General features: G+C 44.0%; 1 protein-coding gene across 1 annotated transcript in view; it reads left to right on the top strand.

Moving 5' to 3' along the window:
• Ppm1h (protein phosphatase, Mg2+/Mn2+ dependent 1H) overlaps nucleotides 1–22,072 on the top strand; it is a 281,291-nt gene that overhangs the window by 161,649 nt on the left and 97,570 nt on the right. Inside the window, exon 5 of the mRNA XM_004650050.2 lies at nucleotides 5,794–5,878. Within this exon, the coding sequence (XP_004650107.1) occupies nucleotides 5,794–5,878 (85 nt within the window). The remainder of the gene's footprint in view (nucleotides 1–5,793; nucleotides 5,879–22,072) is intronic.

Genomic DNA, 22,072 nt, shown 5'->3' with positions numbered 1-22,072 from the left:
CTTGTGCATCTGGCTAACGTGGGTCTGGGGAATCAAACCTGGGTCCTTTGGCTTTGCAGGCAAGTGCCTTAAACACTAAGCCATCTCTCCAGCCCAAATTGGATTTCAGCCAAATCAAGAACTTCTAGTCTTTGTTTTGTTTTGTTTTTGGAGGTAGGGTCTCACTCTAGCCCAGGCTGACCTGGAATTCACTATGCAGTCTCAGGGTGGCCTCAAACTCATGGAAATCCTCCTACCTTTGTTTCCTGAATGCTGGGATTAAAGGCATATACCACCACGCCCAGTTCACTTCATTATTTTTTAAGATAACTGTACAGACCAATACATTCAGCAGTTCCCCTTCTGATAGTCAGGCTCTTTCTAGTCTTTGCCACAAGTGATGTCAAAGCATGAATCTGTCTTAAAATATTTTATTATTTATTTGTGTGCATGTGTACACATGTGTATGTATGTATGTGTTCACGTCTGTGAATATGGGCCTGTGCATGCCACAGCATACATGTAGCGGTCAGAGACAGACAGCCTTTGAGTCTGTCTTTGCTGTTCCACCTTATTTGAAGCAGGATTTCTCAGCATCTCACTCTGATGTTGTTCTTTTTGCTGCACTCATCAAGAACTTCTGGGAAAATTCTCTTTTCTCCACATACCATGCCACCATCAGTGCTAGGATTACAGAAACTCACCATGGCTTCTGGCTTTTATGTGGTGTCTGAGGATTGAACTCAAGTACTTAGGCTTGAATGGCAAGTACTTTATTCTCTAAGCCATCTCTGCAGCCCCTTAAAAGCATGAACTCTTTTTTTTTAAAATTTATTTATTGGAGAGCAACAGGCACAGAGAGAAAGACAGATAGAGGGAGAGAGAGAGAATGGGCACGCCAGGGCTTCCAGCCTCTGCAAACGAACTCCAGATGCGTGCGCCCCCTTGTGCATCTGGCTAACGTGGGACCTGGGGAACTGAGCCTTGAACTGGGGTCCTTAGGCTTCACAGGCAAGCGCGCTTAACCGCTAAGCCATCTCTCCAGCCCTAGCATGAACTCTTTTGTTGTTGTTTTTGTTGTTGTTTTGAAGTAGGGTTTTACTCTAACCCAGGCTGACCTGGAACTCACTCTGTAGTCTGAGGCTGGCTCAAACTCACAGCAATCCTCCTACCTCTGCCTCTGCTGGGATTAAAGTTGTGCACCACCATGCCTGGCTCAGAGCAGGAGCTCTTGAATGTGCATTCTGTGTAATGAGTCTTTGAATCCTTCCAGATAAACTCTGGTAAAATGAGGTGACTGAGTCACTGAATATGAACTATAATTTAAGTAGACTTAAAATATATAACCATCCCTGTTATAACAATCACTTCTCTATAATATTAATTTTTAAATGTTTTCTTATGAACAAAGTTCTTTTTCTTTGGCTCTAATATGTATTTACCTGGACCACTGAGAGTCAAGCATCTTTTTATGTGTACATTAAGCACTCAGATTTTCTTTTCTGTGCATTACCTAATCTACTTTTATCAGGGTTTTCTTGGGGGCAGCAACTTGTTGGTCAAATGCCTTTTGAAACTTGTCAGGCCTACTCAGAGGATATCACAGTAACACTGAGGTGAGATTTAACAGGACTCATAGAGAAATCTTAAAATCAAATGACTTTTTGAAATGAACAGCTCATTTTACCCTTTTCTGTTCCCTCTTGACAACCTAACATCTTTACTACTAACTCAAAAAAGACAAAAATGGATATTTTTCATCGTAAAATTTAACATTAGAGGATAGAAGACACAGAATTTTCTACACGCTTCTCTAAACAAAATTTCCATCGGGAATAAACTGCCTTTCTCCTATGTGTGTCTAATAGTTGAGGAAGGAGCTCATCTAAAAAGTCTGCCATTTCTGTTGTATTCTCCCATCCTTGCACTGACTCACAAGCCCTTGCATTAAACCTGATCAGTCACTGGATCATAAATAACACTCTGTCTGTTATACTGAAATTAAAGTGAAAGTGTTCCGATTTCAGCTGCAATCTCTGTGGATGAAAAAGTAACCTTGATTCTGGGGAACATGTCTAAGAACCATTCCCTCACGAAAATATAGAGTGCCAAATGGAGGATGGTTGCTAGCCCCCAGAACTGACCTCATTTAATCCCTGTAAACAGCAGGTAGGTACATGGAATAGCATCCAAATCTTGACCCGAATATGTCCACAGGCCCAAGCCAGAAGAGACCCCAGAAGGTAAGCCAGGCTGTGTGCCCAGCTCTCCTTGTCCCTCATTGATGCCATAGCTCTTTTTTTTTTTTTTTTTTTGCTTTGTTTTGTTTGGATTTTTGTTTTCCTTATAAAAGGTATGTTAGGGGCTGGAGAGATAGCCTAGTGATTAAGGTGTTTTTCTGTAATGCCAAAGGACCCAGTTTAAATTCCCTGAGAGCCATGTAAGCCAGATGTACAAGGTGGCACGTATGTCTGGAGTTTGTTTGCAGTGGCCGGAGGCCCTAGCACACCCATTCTTTCTCTCTGTCTGCCTCTTTCTCTCTCTCTATCATATAAATAAGATAATTTTATTGGAAGAAAAATAAAAAGGAAATTTCGGCTGGAGAGATGGCTTAGCATTTAAGGCACTTGCCTGAGATGCCTAAGGACCAAGGTGTGATTCCCCAGGACCCACGTAACCCAGATGCACAAGGGGCTACATGCATCTGTAGTTCATCTGCAGTGGCTGGAGGCCCTGGCATGTCCATTGTCTCTAGCTGCCTCTCTTTCTCTTCCTCTTTCTACATAAATAAAAAGATAAAGCTATTTAAAAAAAAAAAAAAAGGAAAGGTACCTTATAAACTACTGAAGATACAAAGTGCACGGTCTGTGATGAGAGGATGTGGTTTAAAGGCAGTCCTGTGCTGCATTGTTTGTTGAGGTCACATGAGACTTATGAGCCGTCTCGTGCACTCTGTTCCCTTTGTAAGCCCTTCCCCCTCACTCCCCTGTGCCAGTTTGATGACCATTACTCTGACAAATTGATCCCAAGATCAAAGGGATGAAAGAAAGATCAAAGGGAAACCATGCATCCCACAGGAAGTGGCGCTGCAGCGTGGGAGGAGACAGGTTGGCAGTCACACACACTGTCGTCTTTAATCTGAGCGCTTCATACAGGAAGAATGTGGTAGTTCAAACAGAAGTGAGGAACGCTCTGTGTGCAGGGGATTTAATCCGTGAGTGTTCATACAGGACAGAAGTGAAGAACACTCTGTATGCTGGGGGTTGAATATGGCAAGGCTTGCCCGAGCACTTACGTTGGGATGAATGCAGATGCCTCGCGTGTGAACTTGAGATTGAGACGCAGGGTAAATGTAGTTGTAGCTGCTGCCCTTGCTATGTTCTTCCTCCTCTGCCCCATAAGAAGACAGCCCTGCCTCTTTCTCCTTGTCCTTCAAGTCACTTCCAGGGATGACATCACGCTGTTCCTGCTACCTGTTTGCAAAAACTTTGCAAAGGCACATGAATTTTTGAGCGTTCAGACTATACAGTTAGTAATGTTCTTACTAAGAAAAAGATTGGTCAGGGCTTCATGTCTGGACACCTCTGGTCATACACCCAGATCCAGCACTCTTCCTAGCTGTTGCCTGTCTGTCACATGCCAGGCACTGACCACTGGTGATACACGGACAAGGATTTAAGCTTTGTCTGGAAAATGTCCTCAAAGTATTTAGACATAGCCATGGAAGTCCATAACTGCAGTTGGTGCTGGGAAAGAACTGTATAGAGCTGGGTATGGGACCTCAAGATGTCACACAGAGGGAAGTTGAAACAGCCTAGGAACCGTGGAAGACACGCTGAGCTGACCCAAAGAGGACTGCATTGTCCTCGAAGGGAGAAGCAGATATGAAAGGAGAAATGAGACTGAAGCAAAACCCCAGACCTAGGCAGGAGCTGGGTACGGAGGAAAGTAGAAACACTAGGAGCCACGAATGGGCTTTTGGTCAGGAATGTGGCATGGCAACAGTGATGCTTTAAAACTGTCTTATAAACCAGCTGTGCTGGCATGTACTGTAGTCTCAGCACTTGGGAAGCTGTGGCAAGAGGATCATAAGTTAGAAGCCACCCTGGACTATAAAACAAGACTATGTCACTTCCCCCCAGTCTTCCCCCCCCCCAAAAAAAACCTGTGGTGTGTTCTCTCTTATTTATGTGGAGGCCAAAAATTTCATGTTACAGGAGTAGAGTCGGATAGTGGTTAACAGAGGCTGGATATGCCTAATAACTGAGTCAGTTAAAAAGAAAATAAACTTACCTTGCACCTCTAGGCCAAAGGTTGACAGAACTGGCAACAAGGAGAACCACGGAGAGCTCTGAGTTTAAAACAGGCTCTTACGGGAGCCCAGACCATAGCATAGCAATAGACATCAAGGGAAAATACAGATTTGTGTGTAACTAAGGAAGAAAATTCTGCTAGACAGGGTGACTGCTTGGACCTGAAGGGTAAAGGAATTGGGAAGTATGGGGTTCCCAACTGTGGAGAAAGTAGTGCTATTTCCTGAGGGAGCCAGGCATTCTGGAAGACAGATGGGGTGAGGAAACTGGATCATCAGTTGGGAACATTTACTAAGTGTGCAATCCCATGGCTGCTCCAGCACGAAGCACAGCAGAGATATGCTGGACGGAAAGACCACCTGAGACCGTCGGTATGTATAAATGCTGAAGCCATTTAGCCATTCAGTGTCGGTGGCCATTGTCATGGACATAAGACCTAACTGTCATGCAGAACTCCACTCTCAGAAGGATCCCACGTTTGACTTAATGCCCTGCTATCGCCAGCTTTAATTTTTCAGTTTTTACACAAGGGATCTTGTGATTATATTTTGTATTGTACACTGAACATTTATAGTCTGTCCTGTCTACAAGGGCCTAACAACTATGTGCAGTGCTGTGTCTCGTGTTGGTCAAGCCAGACACGGCTGTTACCTTAGGAGCTTATAGGCTAGCATGGAAGACAGACAGGTCCTAGTTGTAAATCAAATGCCTTCTGTATTAGGACAAACACAAGGATCACTGGACCTGCTGCAGAGGAGTCTGATCTAGCTGTCGAGGACCAAGAAATGAGATTGCCCATGTGGTAGGAGTAGGGAAACAAAGTCCTACTCTACAACCTAGAGGAAGGGTGTGCCCTGGGAGGTAGGAGGAAAGCTAGAAGAAGAAATGGGAGTGACAGTCAAATACTGCCAGAGTGGTCTGACATATTCAGTAAGACCCAGTAGACTCTGTTACAGCATTCAGGGGTCAGGCAGATAAGATGTAAACCTCCCGCTGTTTGAAAGGTCAGTGGAAATGAGGGAGTAAAATCCCCGAATGTACATCGTTACTAAGTGTAAGCCTTGTCTTAACAGAAACATTTGCTGAATGTGGATTTTGGACTAGGAAAGTGTTTGTTTGGCTTCAGGTTTATTTTGTTTGACTTAAAACACAGTTTCTTGAGCATGGTCTTGTGCTGTGACAGAGATTCAGTGGGGAGAGAAGTTGGAAATACAGGATTGACCGTATAGCCATGTTGGGAGGATCCTGAGGTGGGAAGCAACAGATAGACTACCCCAGTCAGGAGGAGGACCTGAGAAGATGCCTGCAGGAGCAGGTGGATTTCCAGGGCTGGCTTCTGCTCTGTGGAGTCAAAAGTCTGTGACACACAGGTGAACACCTGCTGCCCCTTGATTCTTCCCTCTCCCTGCATGGTGTTCAGGGAAACTCTCCCAAGCTATGCATGAAGCACAATCAAACACTTGGGAGACTGGCTACTGACAATATATTTTCACTGTTTCAGGGCCATTATCATCAGAAATGGAGAAATCATCCCCATGTCTTCAGAATTCACCCCTGAGACCGAGCGCCAGCGACTTCAGTACCTGGTAAGAGTCGTGTAGGTTTGGCAAAGGGCAGGCACATCAGGGCTGGCTTTGTAACTGTTGGGGAGGAGCACGTTGCTATGACATGGGACCCGGCCACCACAGTCAAGCGACATATGGTATTAACTCCTCCACATACGTACTTTCTGTATCACACATCCTGGGCCTGTGTGTGACAATGCACTCTACCACTGTGTGTTTATTATTATGGCTGATTTTCTTCCATCTGCGAGCAATTCAGACTTAGTGAGCTCTGCTTCCTGGTAGTTGACATGTGCACAGTGTGGAGTACTCCTGTGAGGAGCACAGATACCTCTGCTGGTGAGCTTTTCTCTGGCCCCCGTGCGTCCCACCATGGGTCAGGTTGAGAGGTGAAGCCACTGCCCTCATAGCAGCTCTGAAACCCTGCCGGCGCATCACGACTTCACGTTCAAGCAGGACAGCTCAGGGCCCTTGAGAACTGTGCAGGTGTCAGAAAATCTGTTTCCTCCCCCCACACACAAAAAATAAATTCTCTCTTTGGGGTTAAATCAAGGGAGAGCTCGGGGGAGAGAGAGAGAGCTCTGCTCCCCTTTGAAAATGTCAGTTTCCTAAAAGGCAGAACAAACCTTACTTCACTGTCCTTAAATTCCAAGGGCAAGGTGCTAGGCTTAGGGTCTCGGATAAAAGTGACTTTGGTAATCATTGTGAGTTATTTTGGGGCTGACATATCTCAGGAGTAACCCTGTGAATAGCACTGGGCCTAGGAAATGTTCTTCTGCCAGCAGGGTTGCTTTTGAGCAGCAGAGCTCAAGTCGTGGCCCATCAGCTCTGAGAAAAGAATTGATCCCTGCAGCGCATGGAGGACTTAGCTGGGGGCTCCGAGTCTCAGCAGTGTGAACAGTTGGGATTTGATTCCTCCCGTTGATTTAGAAAGTGGCTGTGCACTTTCCATCAATTCCCTTGTGTGTGTTTAATAGCTCAGAGATGTCACTGGTACTGGTTGCCAGCTATTTAAGATGGTAGGAAGTCCAAACAATGTAGAAACAATGTTTCACTTTTACCTAATGTTTTTTGTTTGGTTGGTTCTTTGAGACAAAGTCGCACAGTATAACCCAGGCTGGCTTAAAACTTACTGTGTGTGGTCTACACTGAGGAGAACTCACTAGCCTAGGCTGGCCTCAAACTCGTAGCCATTCTCCTGCATCCACATCCCAGAAGCTGGGACTGTCAGCATGAGCTTCCACAGCCAGATTCCTAGTGCTGCTTCCTGATGCTTGGGGTATTGTCTTCAAGCGTATGGCTTGAAGCCGCCATAGGGGAGCAGAGACTTTAAACTTTTTATATTTTTATTTATTTATTTATAAGCAGAGAAAGAGAAAGAAAGAGGGAAGGAGGAAGAGGGAGGGAGGGAAAGGGAGAGAGAATAGGTGTGCCAGAGCCTCCAGCCACTAAAAATGAACTCCAGATGTATGTGCCACTTTGTGCATCTGGCTTTACATGGGTATTAGAGAATCAAACCCAGGTTGTTAGGCTTCACAGGCATGTGCTTTAGCCACTAAGCCATGTCCCCAGCCCAAGGAATACAGACTTTAGACCTCCTCAGTACCTTGGGTGGCCTAGGAACAGTAAAAGAATCCTGCAGCCCCAGAAAGTATTGACTCCAGTCCCAATTCTGCTACTCCCTGGCAGGATGGCTTTGTTTAAGTCTCTTGAACTTTCCAGACCTTGTGTGGTCACTTGCGAAATATAGAGCTCAACAAGAGGATCACCAGGTCACCTAGAGCTTTTGAGCTGCAAAGGTCTCTCCCCATAGAGTTCATAAAAGCCGGCTTCTCCGACAACTGTTTGACTTTCTCTGTCATCCAAGGCCATGCAAGTGACCTTGCCATAGACCTTGTCACCCCCTGCCAAAAGTCTTTGGCTGTCCACAAAGTACAGAATATAAGGCAGACTTGTTGACAGACTCAACATCCTACCCACCTCTAGTAATACCCTCTTCCTAGTTTCACCATTGCCCCCATGGGTTCCTCGTGCTTCAGCCAGATCTCTACCTTCCATTGCCAACACATGCCAGAGTCTATCCGATCTACATGCCTTCCCATCTCTGTCAGGACAGCCCCTCTTCATCCTTTGAGATGCCAGCACAAATGACACTTCTGGGAGTGACCCTTCCTCTTCCCAGGTCAGGTCCCAGTGCTTGTTTAGCAGTGTCCAGAGGCCTAAGCATGGCTCTCAGTATATGGTGCTAATTTGGTTTTGGGACCCGGCTTCCTCTCCATACTGAGTTCGGTAAGACAAGCCCCTTATCATTCATCATCTCACACGGCCAGCAGCTGAGACAAAGCAGATCTGAGTCAGTGTGTGCTAGAACGCGGGCCGTGGAGCCAGCAGTGCATTCCCTTCCACTGCCCCCACCATGAATATTGCAGTAGGATGCAAGGCCTTTGCATCCGGTTCCCCCATTGTACCCCGTCTTCATCACTGTGTCTCCTATCGAAACACATTTTCTGTTCCTATAAGGGTGTGTGTTCTTATTAGAAACAATAAATAGTAACTGGTTAATTTTTGTACTTTTTAATTTTAAAAAAGTATCTTCACATCACAAGAAGGAACAAGGCACTTTTTTTTTTTTTTTTTTTTTTTTTGGTCGTTTCCTGGTTCCTGGCAGGTTCTCATTCTAGCCCAGGCTGACCTGGAACTCACTCTGTAGTCCCTTGATGGTCTAAAACTACAGCAATCCCTCTGCTCATCTGTGACCTAGCCCCTCCTTGTTGAGGTATATGGGTCATGCATTGTGGAGTTAGCCCACAGCTATGGGTAGGATAAATGTCTCTGCATATCATGACCCAACATGTGCCTGTGACATTCTTTCCGCCCCCTCTTCTGCAAAATTTCCCTGAGCCATGGTGGGTTCATTTTTGGTCTGCTTCAGTGATGAGGTGTTGGGGACCTCTGAGGCTCTGGATATCTGATTTGGTAGGAGTTGATTTTTCTCTGTATTGGTCTCCTTCATCCTTGTGCTGGTACCTGGTTCACCAAGAAAACAGCACTCTTGCTTGTTTCGCCAATTTTTCTTAGTTTCAGCTGGGGCCCTTTTGAGGTAGGATGGGATGGCTCTCTCCTTAGGATCTACATCTATCTGAGAAAGAGAAGCAAATTCTCCAACAGAGAGTAAGTTAGCACCAGGACAAATAAGATAACCCTTACTTTTTTATAGAGAATTTAATAGGTGTAGGCCCTATTGTAGCCCATGATTGATGGTAGCCTGATAATGGAGAGTGGGCTTCTGTTTGGGTATGGTTCTGACTTATTTTCCAGCTCCAGCTATGGGTCCCATACCACTGAGGGAAGCAGTTAACCAAATCAAGAGCAGTGGGTTCCCCACCATGGCTGTGTGCCACTATTGCACTTGTGTGGGCATCACAACAGGTTATTTGCTGCTAAGTAGGTTAGACCATGAGTTGCTTGGACAGATATTGGTCACTTTCCCCCAGTCGCCCATGTAGCACCTTCTGGCACTATATGCGCTAACTGCCTGGGGACTGACTCTTCCAGCTTCCAGCCATGCCATTCCATTTTACGTGTCAACCACATAAGGTATCTTCAGCAGTAGGGTCTTACCACTAACCTTTGGTGGGTCATCAAGTACTCAGACAGAAATCTGTCTTTCTTTTAGGAAACCCTGTAGGTCTCTCTGATCAAAAGCTCATTGTGGATGATAGCCACATACTGGTACTGGGAGTTATAGGTGAGTGCTAAGGCACAATTTTAAGGGCAGATGGGAATGCTGAAATTATTTAGGTCCTTGAACATCACTGGCATATTTGTGGTAGGAAAATAAGATGCATGTGGCTTCAAGTCTCAGTGTTGTCATATAACTATGTAGAATTTCCAAAAGGTACTTCACTGATCCCTAGTCATTCATTATGGAGCTAGAAAATCTCAAGAGGCCTGGTAGCATTAAGTGAAATAATATATGTCGAGTTTTTGTGATATGCAGTCCAAATTTCACTTTTGTTTAATGAATCCAAGTCTTGCCCTTTCAAACATGCCTTGGTGTATCTGGACTGGTATAACAAAGTTCCATCAACTGACTGGCTTTATGAACAACAGAAGTATATTTCTCACAAATTCAGAGACTGAGAAGTCCAGGATAAAAGTCCTGGCACTTTCAGGATCTAGTGTGGACCTACTTACTGCTGCATAGACACGTGGCTTCTCTTTGCAGCCTCAACTGGCAAATGAGACACCATGTCCTTGCCTCTTTACCTCCTCACAAAGGCTCTGTCCTTGGGCCCTAATCAGCTCTCCACAGACTCACCTCCCCAAGCCACTGCCTTAGAGATTTGCCTTCAGCATATGAAATTTAAAGGTATATGGTGTGTCTATAGAAAATCCTAGTGACCTGAAAGCTATTTTTCTCCTCTTTTTTCTTACCTGGCAACCACTTTTAATGTTGCTAGGATTAAGATATATTTTGGAGTCTTTCTCTTGACAATCAGAATGGACACAAAACTCAGGCTAATGTTGAATTTCTAAGAGACAAGAACACTGTCCTTATTTTTACTAATTCTTGTTCTTAAACCAGATAGCTTTCTCTAGTTTATAGCTCTTGCATCCAGACATCACATCAGCAATGTACATGACCAGAACTTGTTTCCTCTGTTGTCGAACTTACTCCTTCAGGATCTTAGGGATGTGTGCTTTGAAATGAACTACTCCAATCATAATAATCACATGATGTGAATGTCTATGGCAAAGTGTGTTCAAAGATTATAATATTCATCACACAAGATAACCTTACAGTGACATCTTCACAATGCAGTACCTGTTTGTGAGAGGTTGGTAGCATAAAAGTTTGATATTAGTATCAACTCAGAGGAAAATCAGAGTGTGATGTGGACTTCTCTCAGCCAAGCTGTGTGACCCTAGACACCCCTCAGTACATGTTCTGAAAAGTAACCCTGTGGCAACATAAAATACAGATGTCCCTCCACTTGCAATGTACCTATGCCCCTATGTAAACTCATCATAGCTGAAAATAATACACATAACTTAAATAGTGTAGCTAAGCCTTCTCTAACTTAAACATGCTCAAAGCATGTACATTTGCCTACAGTTGGTCAAACTAACAAGCTGAGTGTGGTGGCACACACCTGTAATCCTAGACGTTGGAAGGCAGAGGCAGGAAGATCACTGCCAGTTCAAGGCCAGCTTGGGAGGTCATTTGGAGGTTCCAGCAGGAGAGTGCAGCTATATGTCCTCCCCTGACCAAAGACCGGGCCCCTCTATGTGAGGAAGGTCATCCTCTTTGATCCAGTGCGCAGCTTCTGGGGAATGCCCATGGAGCAGAGAGGGAGAAAGGGGACACCCACCTAGCCAACCAGATCAGCCAAATAAGCCCTGGGGATCAATGGGGTGACAGATGTCACAACCAGATCGCCCTCATATCCAAGGCCAGCTTGAGTTATATAGTGAATTCCAGGCCACCCAGGGCTATATAGTAAGATATTGTCTCAAAAAAAAAAATCATCTAACACAAAGCTTATTCTATAATAAATTATTGAATATGTCAGTAATTTATTACACACTATAATGAAATTCAAAACCAGAAAACCAGAATGATTGCATGGCTATGGCTCTATAGAGAGTAGAGTCAAAAAAAATTGTTAAGTCCAGCCAGTCTTTACAGTAGACCATCTTATCATTTTATTTTATATTTATTTATTTATTTATTGGTTTTTTTGAGGTAGGGTCTCACTTTAGCCCAGGCTGACCTGGAATTCACTATGTAGTGTCAGACTGGCCTTGAACTCACAGCAGTCCTCCTACCTCTGCCTCCTGAGTGCTGGGATTAAAGGCATGTACCACCATGTCTGGTTCACCTTATCATTTTAAATGCATATATCTACTCTTGCTCATTTTTGGAGCATCCATTCCCTTGAACTAACAGTGGGAGTTGAATGCAGTGATAAGGAAGCACTTGTTTCCCTTACAGTCTTACCCAGTTAGTACACTGGTCAAAAATCAACAATGTACTTCTTTTTCTTTTTATTTAATTTAATTTTTATTTATTTATTTGGGAGAGAGAGAAAGAGGCAGGGAGAGAGAGAGAATGAAGACATCAGGGCCTCTAGCTACAGCAAACTCCAGGCGCACTTGCCACCTTATGTGTCTGGCTTGGTACTGGGGAGTCAAACCTGGGACCTCTGGCTTTGCAAGCAAGCACCTTACCCACTAAGCCATCCCCCCAGCTGAACAATGTTTTTTTTATTCTTAGGTCAAATCAAGTTTTATGTTGATGGTATGTGAAAAGGCATTTGTGATAGAGTCATTAAAACTTCTAGTCCCAAGCCATTTGTTTTGAGGAGCTTTCTGTGGCCCCAAGTCTGTGTGATTTGCAAAAATGGATAACAGGGTCCTGGGTGAAGGGGGGGTGGTCAGAGGCCTTTGTACTTGCAGTGCTCTGATCTGCGATGCAGAGGATTGTTCTCGGTGTGCACGGTGTGGACGTTGGGGGAGTATAGAGCTGGAAGCAGACTGGAAGAGGATGAGTGTGGCAGGCGAATCACTTTTGTTTGGTCTTTCATCCTGACCTCAGTGGGCCTTTCATGGAGCGCTTGGGGAATGTGAACTTTGTTTCGTAGACTCCCAGGCAGGGTGATTAAGCAAGCAGGCTTGTGGTGCTGATGTGTCCACTGAGAGTGTGGCAGGCATGTGATGATGGGATCAGGGGCCCTGCACGCCTTCTGCCCCAGAAGTCAAGGAAAGCCAGTGATCCTACTGCCATGATTAAGCCTTGCTCTTGTATAGCTGGGCTTTAATTTTTAGTGTTTCCAAGAGGACTGGAAGAGAATATGCAAGAGGCTCCACGAAGCTAGACAGCATGTTTCAATGGAGTCAGAGCTTTGCAAGGCTAGAAGCAGGTCTAGCTGGTAGGCATTCCTCAGCACAGGTGGCTGCTTGGAAGCTGGGGCCTTGAGGAAATTGCTGCCACCGTTGCTTTAGATGACAGCCAGAGATAGATCTCCCTCAGGGGACCTCAGTAGCCCTGAGGTGTGAGAGTGATGGCTCTCCCCTCCATTCTGCCTAGACATATTTATAAACTGTGATTTGATGACATTAAAATGTGCTGGTCTCATCAAACCTTCAAATAATATGCTCCTGTCCCTGCAGAGTAATCTACTGTCCACAGATGTTTTTCATCAAGGACAAGATATAGATGAGATGAAAGTGGGTTTCAAATACACACTTGATGTATACAAATGCAAAGTTATCTGAGATGATTTCTTATGGTGTCCTTGGAACTGCCCAGCTCTGCACCAAGCCTGGCTGTTGTCTCCCTGGTGAGGGCTTGCAAGGGCTGCAAGTGAACAGTGTTGTGCCTCCAGGCTTCTGGGATTTTTCATGCTCAACACTTATTCTCAGAGTGGGAGAGATGGTGCCGCAGTTAAGTGCGCTTCCTGTTCAAGCATGTGGGTCTGGGGTAGAGGAGTGGGGGGCGGCGAAGATGGCCAGAGTTGGAACCTCCAGACGCCATGTGAACAGCTGGGCATAGTCACACGTGCTTGTCACCTCAGTCTCAGACAGGAGCAGAGAGCCTAGAGTCTTCAGAGTCCCACAAGCTCTGCAATCAGTAACGACACTTTAGGTAGGAAATCAATGGAGTCACACCCAAGCACCCTTCACTGAAGGCACATGGGACACCATACCACATACACCATACACCATATGCACACAGAGAGAATCTTCAAAAGCGTATCCCAGCCGGGCGTGCTGGCACACACCTTTAATCCCAGCCCTTAGGAGGCAGAGATAGGAGGATCGCTGAGAGTTCAAGGCCACACTGAGACTACATAGTGACTTCTAGATAAGCCTAGGCTAGAGTGAGACCCTACCTCAAAAAACAAAAAGAAAAAGAAAGAAAGAAAAAGTTATCTCATACCCACACCAAAACATCACACACACACACGCACGCATGCATGTGCACCCACACACACCCAAAGTTATCTTCAAAAAAGTATTTTTTCGGGGGGAGGGGTTGTTCTGAACAAAAAAAAAAAGTATTTCTTAAGCCCAAGTGTGCTTTTAAGACAGAAGACTATAATAGTGAGGTTCTGAGTCAAAGTGACAGATATCCCACTTCACCTTAACAGCAGGTCATTCAGCCCCATGACCCAGGTTTTTGTATAAGAGAGAAAGAGGGGCTACTTTCTGGTTTGCACCTTAGCCAGACATAGGAATCATGGAAAACCAACAGCAATTCCAATTTCCTTTTTTGTTTAACCTTGTTTCATAAAATGCAAGGGCTTCAGGTGTTCTAATTAGGCAATAGCAAGCTAAAAGCAAATGTGACACTTTTCAAATTAAGTATAAGTTCCAGTGATCACATGGAAGTCTAAATGTGAGTCAATTTTGAAATCCTCATAAACCAAGTAGAATTTGATCAATTTTCAAATTTGCAATAGCTTATATATACAAACTTGATTATTGTTACCTGATTTTTAAGGACATATTATGTTGGAGAATTCCTCATGGAAAAATCCCACCTGTACGTATTCAGCTCTCAGACATTTACATTTTTTCTTTCAATTTTTTTAAGCTCAAACTAAAATATTCTATTTCAGTACTATAACTCATGTGGCTAGCAGTGGCTCTGGGAAAGCCTTCTTATTTGACTGTTAGCATAACCAGTAGTGATCACTAGTGGCTTGACTGACATTATTAATTATATTTTATTCTTTACCTTGAATTTTTTATCCTGATAAAGCATTTTGAATTGTGTCGCTTCCAGTCTTCTTCTCATATAATTGAATAAGAATTTTCCCCCCAAAAGCAAAAAAAAAAAAAGGAGAGATTGTTTTTAAGGAAAAAAAAAAGTACCTGTATTAGACACTGAAATTCTTCTTTTAAATTCTAAGAGGCCTGAATACTTTTAAAGTTAATCTAAGAGTGATAGTTGGAGAACTTTACAGAGTACCACCATGTTATTTGAGGCTTAAATATTTTGACTTTCTATATTCTGCTCATGGTTTCTGGAAGAAGGGTTTGGCAGTCGGTCCCGAAGTAGAACATCCGTAGCCCAGAAGCTGCACCCCAGGGCATCTACCTAGTAGGACTGTGTGCAAAATGTTGACCAAAAAACTAGAACCCACGTGGCAATGCTGTTTGCATAGCCAGACTAGTAACTGTCCAAGTGCCCGTGGAGAGGAGCATGAGCACATGTTATGGCACAGCGTGCGGTACTGTATGGCGCAGAGTGAACACGTCGGGACTGCACAACACAGATGGATCTCACAGACCTTTCTTTGCTGGCAGCGCTAGGGATCAAACGGCAGGGGGGGCTCAAGCAGGTCAGGCTGCGGTCGTACCACTGGGCTCCATCCTCCGTGCTCCTCCCTCAGCTCTCACAGACTTACTTGACAAAGGAGACATCCTCTAGGACTCCAGAAGAACTATAAAAATAAGGAAAACCTATCTAGAAGTTATGTAAAGGTGCTTCTTTTTAGGGAAATAAAGGGAATTAAATACAGTACTGGTGAGGAGTATAGTTTTAGGGTGCTTAGACTGGTCACACCAACGTGTGTTCTGTTTGTGAAAATCCATCCTTGTGCACACATGATACAGGCACTTTACCATATATATATAATATTGTATTAAAAGTGCTTATTTTGCTTTTCAAAATCCAAAAGAGCAGTTTTAGGGCTAGAGAGGTGGCTCAGTGGTTAAAGTACTTGCCACTCAAATGTGAGTACCTGAGTTTGGGTCCCCAAGCCCCATGTAAATTTAGCCTGTATCTGTGGCACTGGGGTCTCTATAATCCTAGATCGCCTCTAGGGCAAGAAAGGAGACAGAAATTTCCCAGATGCTCGCTGGGGCAACTAGCCTGGTGAAGACAGTGATGAAAAATGAGAGACCCTGCTTCAAACAAAGAGGAAGGCAAGAGCAACCCATGACGTTGTCCTTTGGCCTACACATGGACACCATGACAGGTGCACTCACCTGTACACACACGAACACACAAACACACTCATCACACATGCACATATCAAAACAAGTAATTTTGCTTTGGACGACTATATGTTCCCATTGTTTATCTACAGGTCATACTTTGCAGGAGGAGCCCCACCCCACAGGAAGCCACACTCTGCCCTGTACCGAGCTCGCCTAGAAGCAGCTCTCAGGCACCTCTGAATGCTGAGCTTTTCTCTACTGTCTTGCTTTGCTTAGGTTATACTGGCCCTGGCCCTAGAGTTCTTGCCTAATCAGCTCTTCCGAGCCTCTGCAGGTTCTCTCTGGACCCCACCTACCAGAGTCCCATTGTTGGCCCCTGGGTACATGGCCATTTGGTTTGTAAGCCTGCCCCTGTCTCCACACCGAGTGAGCTCCGGGCAGAGAGCCCTCTGTTCGTACTCTAGTCCAGTATCATTGGCCTGTATTGGAGTTTACCTGTTTCTCACCTAAATTCCTTTCATTGAGTACCCCCAAACCTAACAGTCTTTTTATTGGCCAGCTGACCACAAAATGGTAGAAGGAACTTTCATACAAAGGAGGAAGAATGTGAAGAAGCTTCTTATGTTCCTAGCGGATACTTTTAAGTGGAAGCCTGTGCTCAGTGCTTAGCCTTGGCCACAAGTCCCCTCTCCTTGGTCTGTTCCCATAATACGGCCTGGATTTCCTCCCTGGGGACTAGGAAGCCTGTCGTGGGTTCCTATTTCCTCTAATCTGTCAAGGTACGCTGAGCTCAGCCCTGCCAAGGAGAGTAGCCACGGCCAGTGTGGCAGAATGGAACAGACTCTAGTTTAGATCTCTCACCCACTCTATACATCTTTCCTCCCAAGTTTGCTCTAGAGTGTGCTTAGAGAAAGTTTCAGAAAGTGTCTCCTCTTCACAATCATCACAAAGTCCAATCCCTCAGGGCACTAAGAGACCCACACTGGAGTATGGTTTCTATCTCTTGCCAGTGCTTTCACCCCCGCCTTCTCTGCCAGTACTTTTGCCTAACACTAGGAAGGAGAACGGCCACAGGAAGATGCCCCATCATTACCTCACTTTGCTGTGCAACCAGAAGTAGTACAGTACAGTAGTCTCCTCAGCAGCCTTTCCGGAGATAAGATGCCTTGTCCCTGGCGACAAACCACATCCATAAGTTTGGTCTCAGCGGCCCAGAATACTTAGTGATGAGATGTTTTAGTTTTTCTTTGGCAAACCTGTGCCCTACAGGTTTATTATTTTTACAGGCTATTGTAAGGGCACTGGTTACCAAGCTTTCCGCCCAGGTGATGTGTGTGTTGCACCCATGAAGTGGAGGCTTATCTCCACCCTTCTCTCAGTTTCATTCTGTTATGCTTCCTTGAAAGAAAGCCTCAAATGTAGGATAAAATTAATACAAAAAGAAGCCTTAAAAAAAATAAACCAGAGCCAGGCATGGTGGTACACACCTTTAATCCCAGCACTTGGGAGGCAGAAGTAGGAGGATCACCATGAGTTCAAGGATACCCTGAGATCAGTCAGCCTGAGCTAGAGTGAGACCCTACCTCAAAAAACCAAAAACCAAAAAACAAACAAAAAAAGGCAGGCACATTTTACATTGTACTATAGTCTGAGATGCTAATTTGTAGATTTCTATTCTGTACACTTATTAAGTATAGAAGAGGTATCTTCATTATTTAGATATTTCTAGGTTTGCAAAAACACAATACAGTTTTTTGTTTGTTTGTTTGTTTTTTTCTGAAGTAGTATCTTGCTCTAACCCTGGCTGACCTGGAATTTGCTATGTAGTCTCAGGGTGGCCTCAAACTCATAGCGATCCTCTTACTTCTACCTCTCAAGTGCTGGGATTAAAGGCGTGCACCACCAAGCCCGGCTCACAGCTCAGTTTTAAATGGTATAGCAAGACTGAGATATACATGGTTCTTTGGGAAGTTTTCTATCAAATTACAAAAAGTTAAGTAAATCCAAAATGGACATGTCCATGATTTTTTTGTACACACACACAAAAATAATAATGAACATATTAAATGTAGCAGTATGACTAGTGGCTTCTTTTTCTACCTCGCGTCACTGTGCAGGTGTTTCCAACATGTGTACGTGCAAATACAGAGAAGGCTATAAAGCCTACCAAACACATCAGCTAAGTGAGGAACGCTGAGGAGTGGCCAGGTGCTCCATTTTGTAGGTGTCATGGGTCCTTAGTTTGTGCTTGCTTGCAGATTGGATTTGGTCCACAGTTTAATAGGTTAGCATCCTTCTACAATGTGCCTTGGGAAGAAGCTGTAGTTATGGATACGTATATATCAACTGCTCAGGTAGGGGAGGTGGACAAAGCCATGCCGAAATTATTCATGAATCATGTCACTTCAGAACCAAGAAATCATTAGTCTTTATTGCTTAAAATGATCTAAGAAATTCTTCTGCATTTGACAGACTTCAGAGACTTGTTGCTTCTAGTGAATTTGAAGTAAAATCACTTTTGCCCTTGACTCAAGAATGTTGATGTAAGCAATCCTTCCAGCCAGCCAAGCCAGTACAAATGAAGAAACTCTAACTGACCTGACATCGAGTGCCGGACAAGCTGGAAGACGTTTCCAAATTCCCGCTTACCTAGCTACTCTGCTCCTGCCACTCAAAACGCCTCCTTGCTCACAGTCAGGAATTCATGGGCTTTCAGGCTCCCTGCATGGGAGCCAGGACCATTGTTGCTTGTCTCCTCTCAATGGCTTCTGCTTTCCCTAAAATTATTGACACAAGGAACAAGGAAGCTCTCCTCAACATTTTGTTTTCTTCTTTGTTTGTTTGTTTCTTTGAGACAGAGTCTCACTCTAACCCAAGTCTCAAACTCATGGCAATCCTCCTATCTCAGCCTCACAAGTGATGAGATTAAAGGTGTGCACCACCGTGCCTGGCTCTCTCAAACTTTCTTAAACCTTTTTTAAAACACTGGGTTCTCAAAAAAAAAAAAAAACAGTAATTTTTAGGCTTTAATTTTTAAAAAATAATTATTTATTTGAAAGAAATAGAGAAGTCAAAGAGAATGGGTGTGCCTGGGCCTCTTGCTGCCCTGAACAAACTCCAGATGCGTGTGATATATCTTGGCTTTATGTGGGTACTGGGAAATTGAACTTGGGCCAGCAAGCTTTGCAAGCAAGTACCATTTAACTGCTGAACTATTTCCCCAGCCCAAGTTTATTTTTTAAATAATTTTATATATATATTTATTTGTAAGCAGGGAGAGAAAGAGACAGAGAATGGGCCTTTTGCCACTGCAAACAAATTCCAGGCACATGCACCAGTTGTATATCTGGCTTTACATAGGTACTAGGGAATTAAACCCCTGGCCATTAGCCATCAGGCTTTGCAAGCAAACAAATGCTTTTAACCACTGAGCTATCTTTCTTAGCCTTCCTCCTCTTTTTTAAAAAAATAAAAATAAAAATCTAGGCAGAGGATGTAGGACAGTGGCAGAGTACTAACCTAGCTAGGTCCTATCCCCTAGCAACATAAAAAGAAAGGAGACCAGGCGTGGTGGTGCACGCCTTTAATCCCAGCACTCAGGGGGCAGAGGTAGAAGGATTGCTGTGAGTTTGAGGCCACCCTGAGACTGTATAGTGAACTCCAGGTCAGCCTGGGCTAGAGCAAGATCCTACCTCAAAAAAAAAAATAAAATAAAATAAAGAAAGAAAAGGAAAAAAAAAAGGAAGGTAAGAAAGCAATCAATATTCAATGGTAGAAATATTTATTAGTATTTAATTATTAGTAGTTATTAGTAGTTAAAAAGAAATTTCTCAGATGCCATGTTTCTGACTCTGAACATATATTCATATGTACATATAAGTATTATATGTCAACTTTCATGAGGTTGCAAGAAAGGAGACATCCACAGCACTAGCCTTTTCTCCTGAGAACCATGGGTGGTTTTGAACACCATGAGCTTCCTGTATAGTTTAGCAGCCTCATTTGTCATTAAGCAGCCATGTGTTTGCTCTGCTCTGCCATGATTCCTGAGTTGCTGTGACCTCAGAGGACCTGCCAAGTGCACCAGCAGGGAATGGGAAGGGTGCTGGTAAGGATGCTAACCAATACACACAGATAATGATTTTAAAAGACAAGAGAGTGGTGACAATATGTGATGGGTACAGACGGAAAGCTTACAGTTCTACAGCAGACGTGACTATGAAAAGACATCATGCCCCGTGTTCCAAGGCAGTTATCAACATAGGCAGAGAAACCACCATCAAGATATTCTAAAGGTGTAGCATGAGTATCAATGTGAGATTAAGGATGTCCTCAGAGCTAAGGTATTCTCTCCCATATACCATGTATTTATTTATTTATTTATTTATTTATTTATTTGAAGGAGAGAGAGAGAGAGAGAATTGGTATGCCAGGGCCTCAGCCATTGCGATTGCGATTGCACTCCAGACACTTGTGCCACCTAGTGGGCATGTACAACCTTGTGTTTGCCTCACCTTTGTGCATCTGGCTAACATGGGATCTGGAGAGTCACACATGAGTCCTTAGGCTTCACAGGCAAGTACCTTAACCTCTAAGCCCTCTCTCCATCCCCATATACCTTTTTTTTTTCAAGGTAGGGTTTCACTCTAGCCCAGGATGACCTATGTAGTTTCAGGGTAGCCTTGAACTCAGGGCAATCCTCCTACCTCTGCCTCCAGAGTGCTGGGATTAAAGGCATGTGCTACCATGCCTGGCTTCCCATATATCTTTTAACATAACTGAAGTTGGAATATTTTTCAGTTCATTGTAGGTAGGCGTATGACAGGCTTGGCATTGGCATATATACAAGTATAAATGAACAATTATCTACAAATAAGGGAAGATTTATTTTAGTAATCCCTTAATGAGGTTCATGGTGAGGACCCCATACCAAAAGACAGATTGATAAGAGATAAAGCACACAAATTCATGTAATACAGATTGCATGTGAGATAAAAGTATGTCACATTAAAGGTGTTTTACTTTATGAGAAAATGAAAGCTCATAGCAGCTAAGGTGCTAGCCTACAAAGCTAAAGAACCCAGGTTCGATTCCCCAGGACCCACATTAGCCAGATGTACAAGGTGGCTCATGCTTCTGGAGTTTGTTTACAGTGGCTTAAGGCCCTGGTGCACCATTCTCTCTATCTGCCTCTTTTTGTCTTTCAAACATAAATAAAAAATATAAAAAATTTTAAAAAAGAAAATGAGAGCCTAAAGAAACATGTCAACTTGTATATTTTAAAGCTCAAGCTTCACAGAGAGTGGGCATCATGGAAAAACAGGATTCTCCAGCGGGTTTTAACCTGGTGGGAATAAGCCAGGGAAACTTAGCAAGGCAAGTTTCTTTGGAGTCTCCTATGTCCCATCTCTTCTTTCCCACAGGTATAGATGAGGCTGTTATGACCCACTGCAGGGTAAAGGGCAAGGAGAAAGCAAGAGAGTCTTTCCTGCCCTGCTCTTTTCTCAGGGTACCATGTTTTGGGATACTGTGTCCTGAACCCCATCATACCAACTTGCGGGACAGATGTCAAGCAACTTGGGGAAAATTCCTCCAGATAAAACTTCTTGGGATCAAAGTAGCTATGTGGAAGGAGTAGGTTGAGGAATGAATCAGACTTGGTCAGCCACATTCCCACAGAGGGAGTTATGGGTAAGTAGCTGTAGACAGCTGACAGGCTGGCTTGAGGACTTCCGCACTGCTGGGCTTTGAGGCATGTCGTCCTGTGGTGGGCTATTTAAAAATGCTGCAGGGTCAGTGCCCTCATGAAACCCAGGACCCAGTGAAAATCACAAACTCATGATTCAGAGGTGAAATATGATGAGAGATGTTGGATTCTATGTGTGAAACAGTGTTGAGAAAGGTTACAAAGACCATAGATGGTGCTTGACTTATTATGGTTCAACTTGAGCATTTTATGACTTTATGGTATTGTAAAAGTGATACACGTTCAGTAGAAGCCATACTTCAAATGCTGAGGTTTTGTTGTTGTGCTTTTTGTTTTTTGCTAAGTTTATGTTTGTTTTCTTTTGTGACAGGTCTGACTATGTAGCCCCCACTGGCCTAGAACTTGTGATCGTCCTGCTTCAGGCATTATAGGCATGCTCTAATACATTCACCAAAATTTTGAATTTCTGTCTATTGCCAGGCTAGTGGTATGTTGTACTGCTCTGTCTCCATGCTGGTAGCAGCAGTGAGCCACAGCTTCCTGTCTGTCATGGG

The sequence above is a fragment of the Jaculus jaculus genome, chromosome 6 (genome assembly GCF_020740685.1).
Source record: "Jaculus jaculus isolate mJacJac1 chromosome 6, mJacJac1.mat.Y.cur, whole genome shotgun sequence".
Taxonomy (NCBI): domain Eukaryota; kingdom Metazoa; phylum Chordata; class Mammalia; order Rodentia; family Dipodidae; genus Jaculus; species Jaculus jaculus.
The sequence above is the reverse complement of the archived record's forward strand: the minus strand, read 5'-3'. Positions and strand labels throughout refer to the sequence as shown.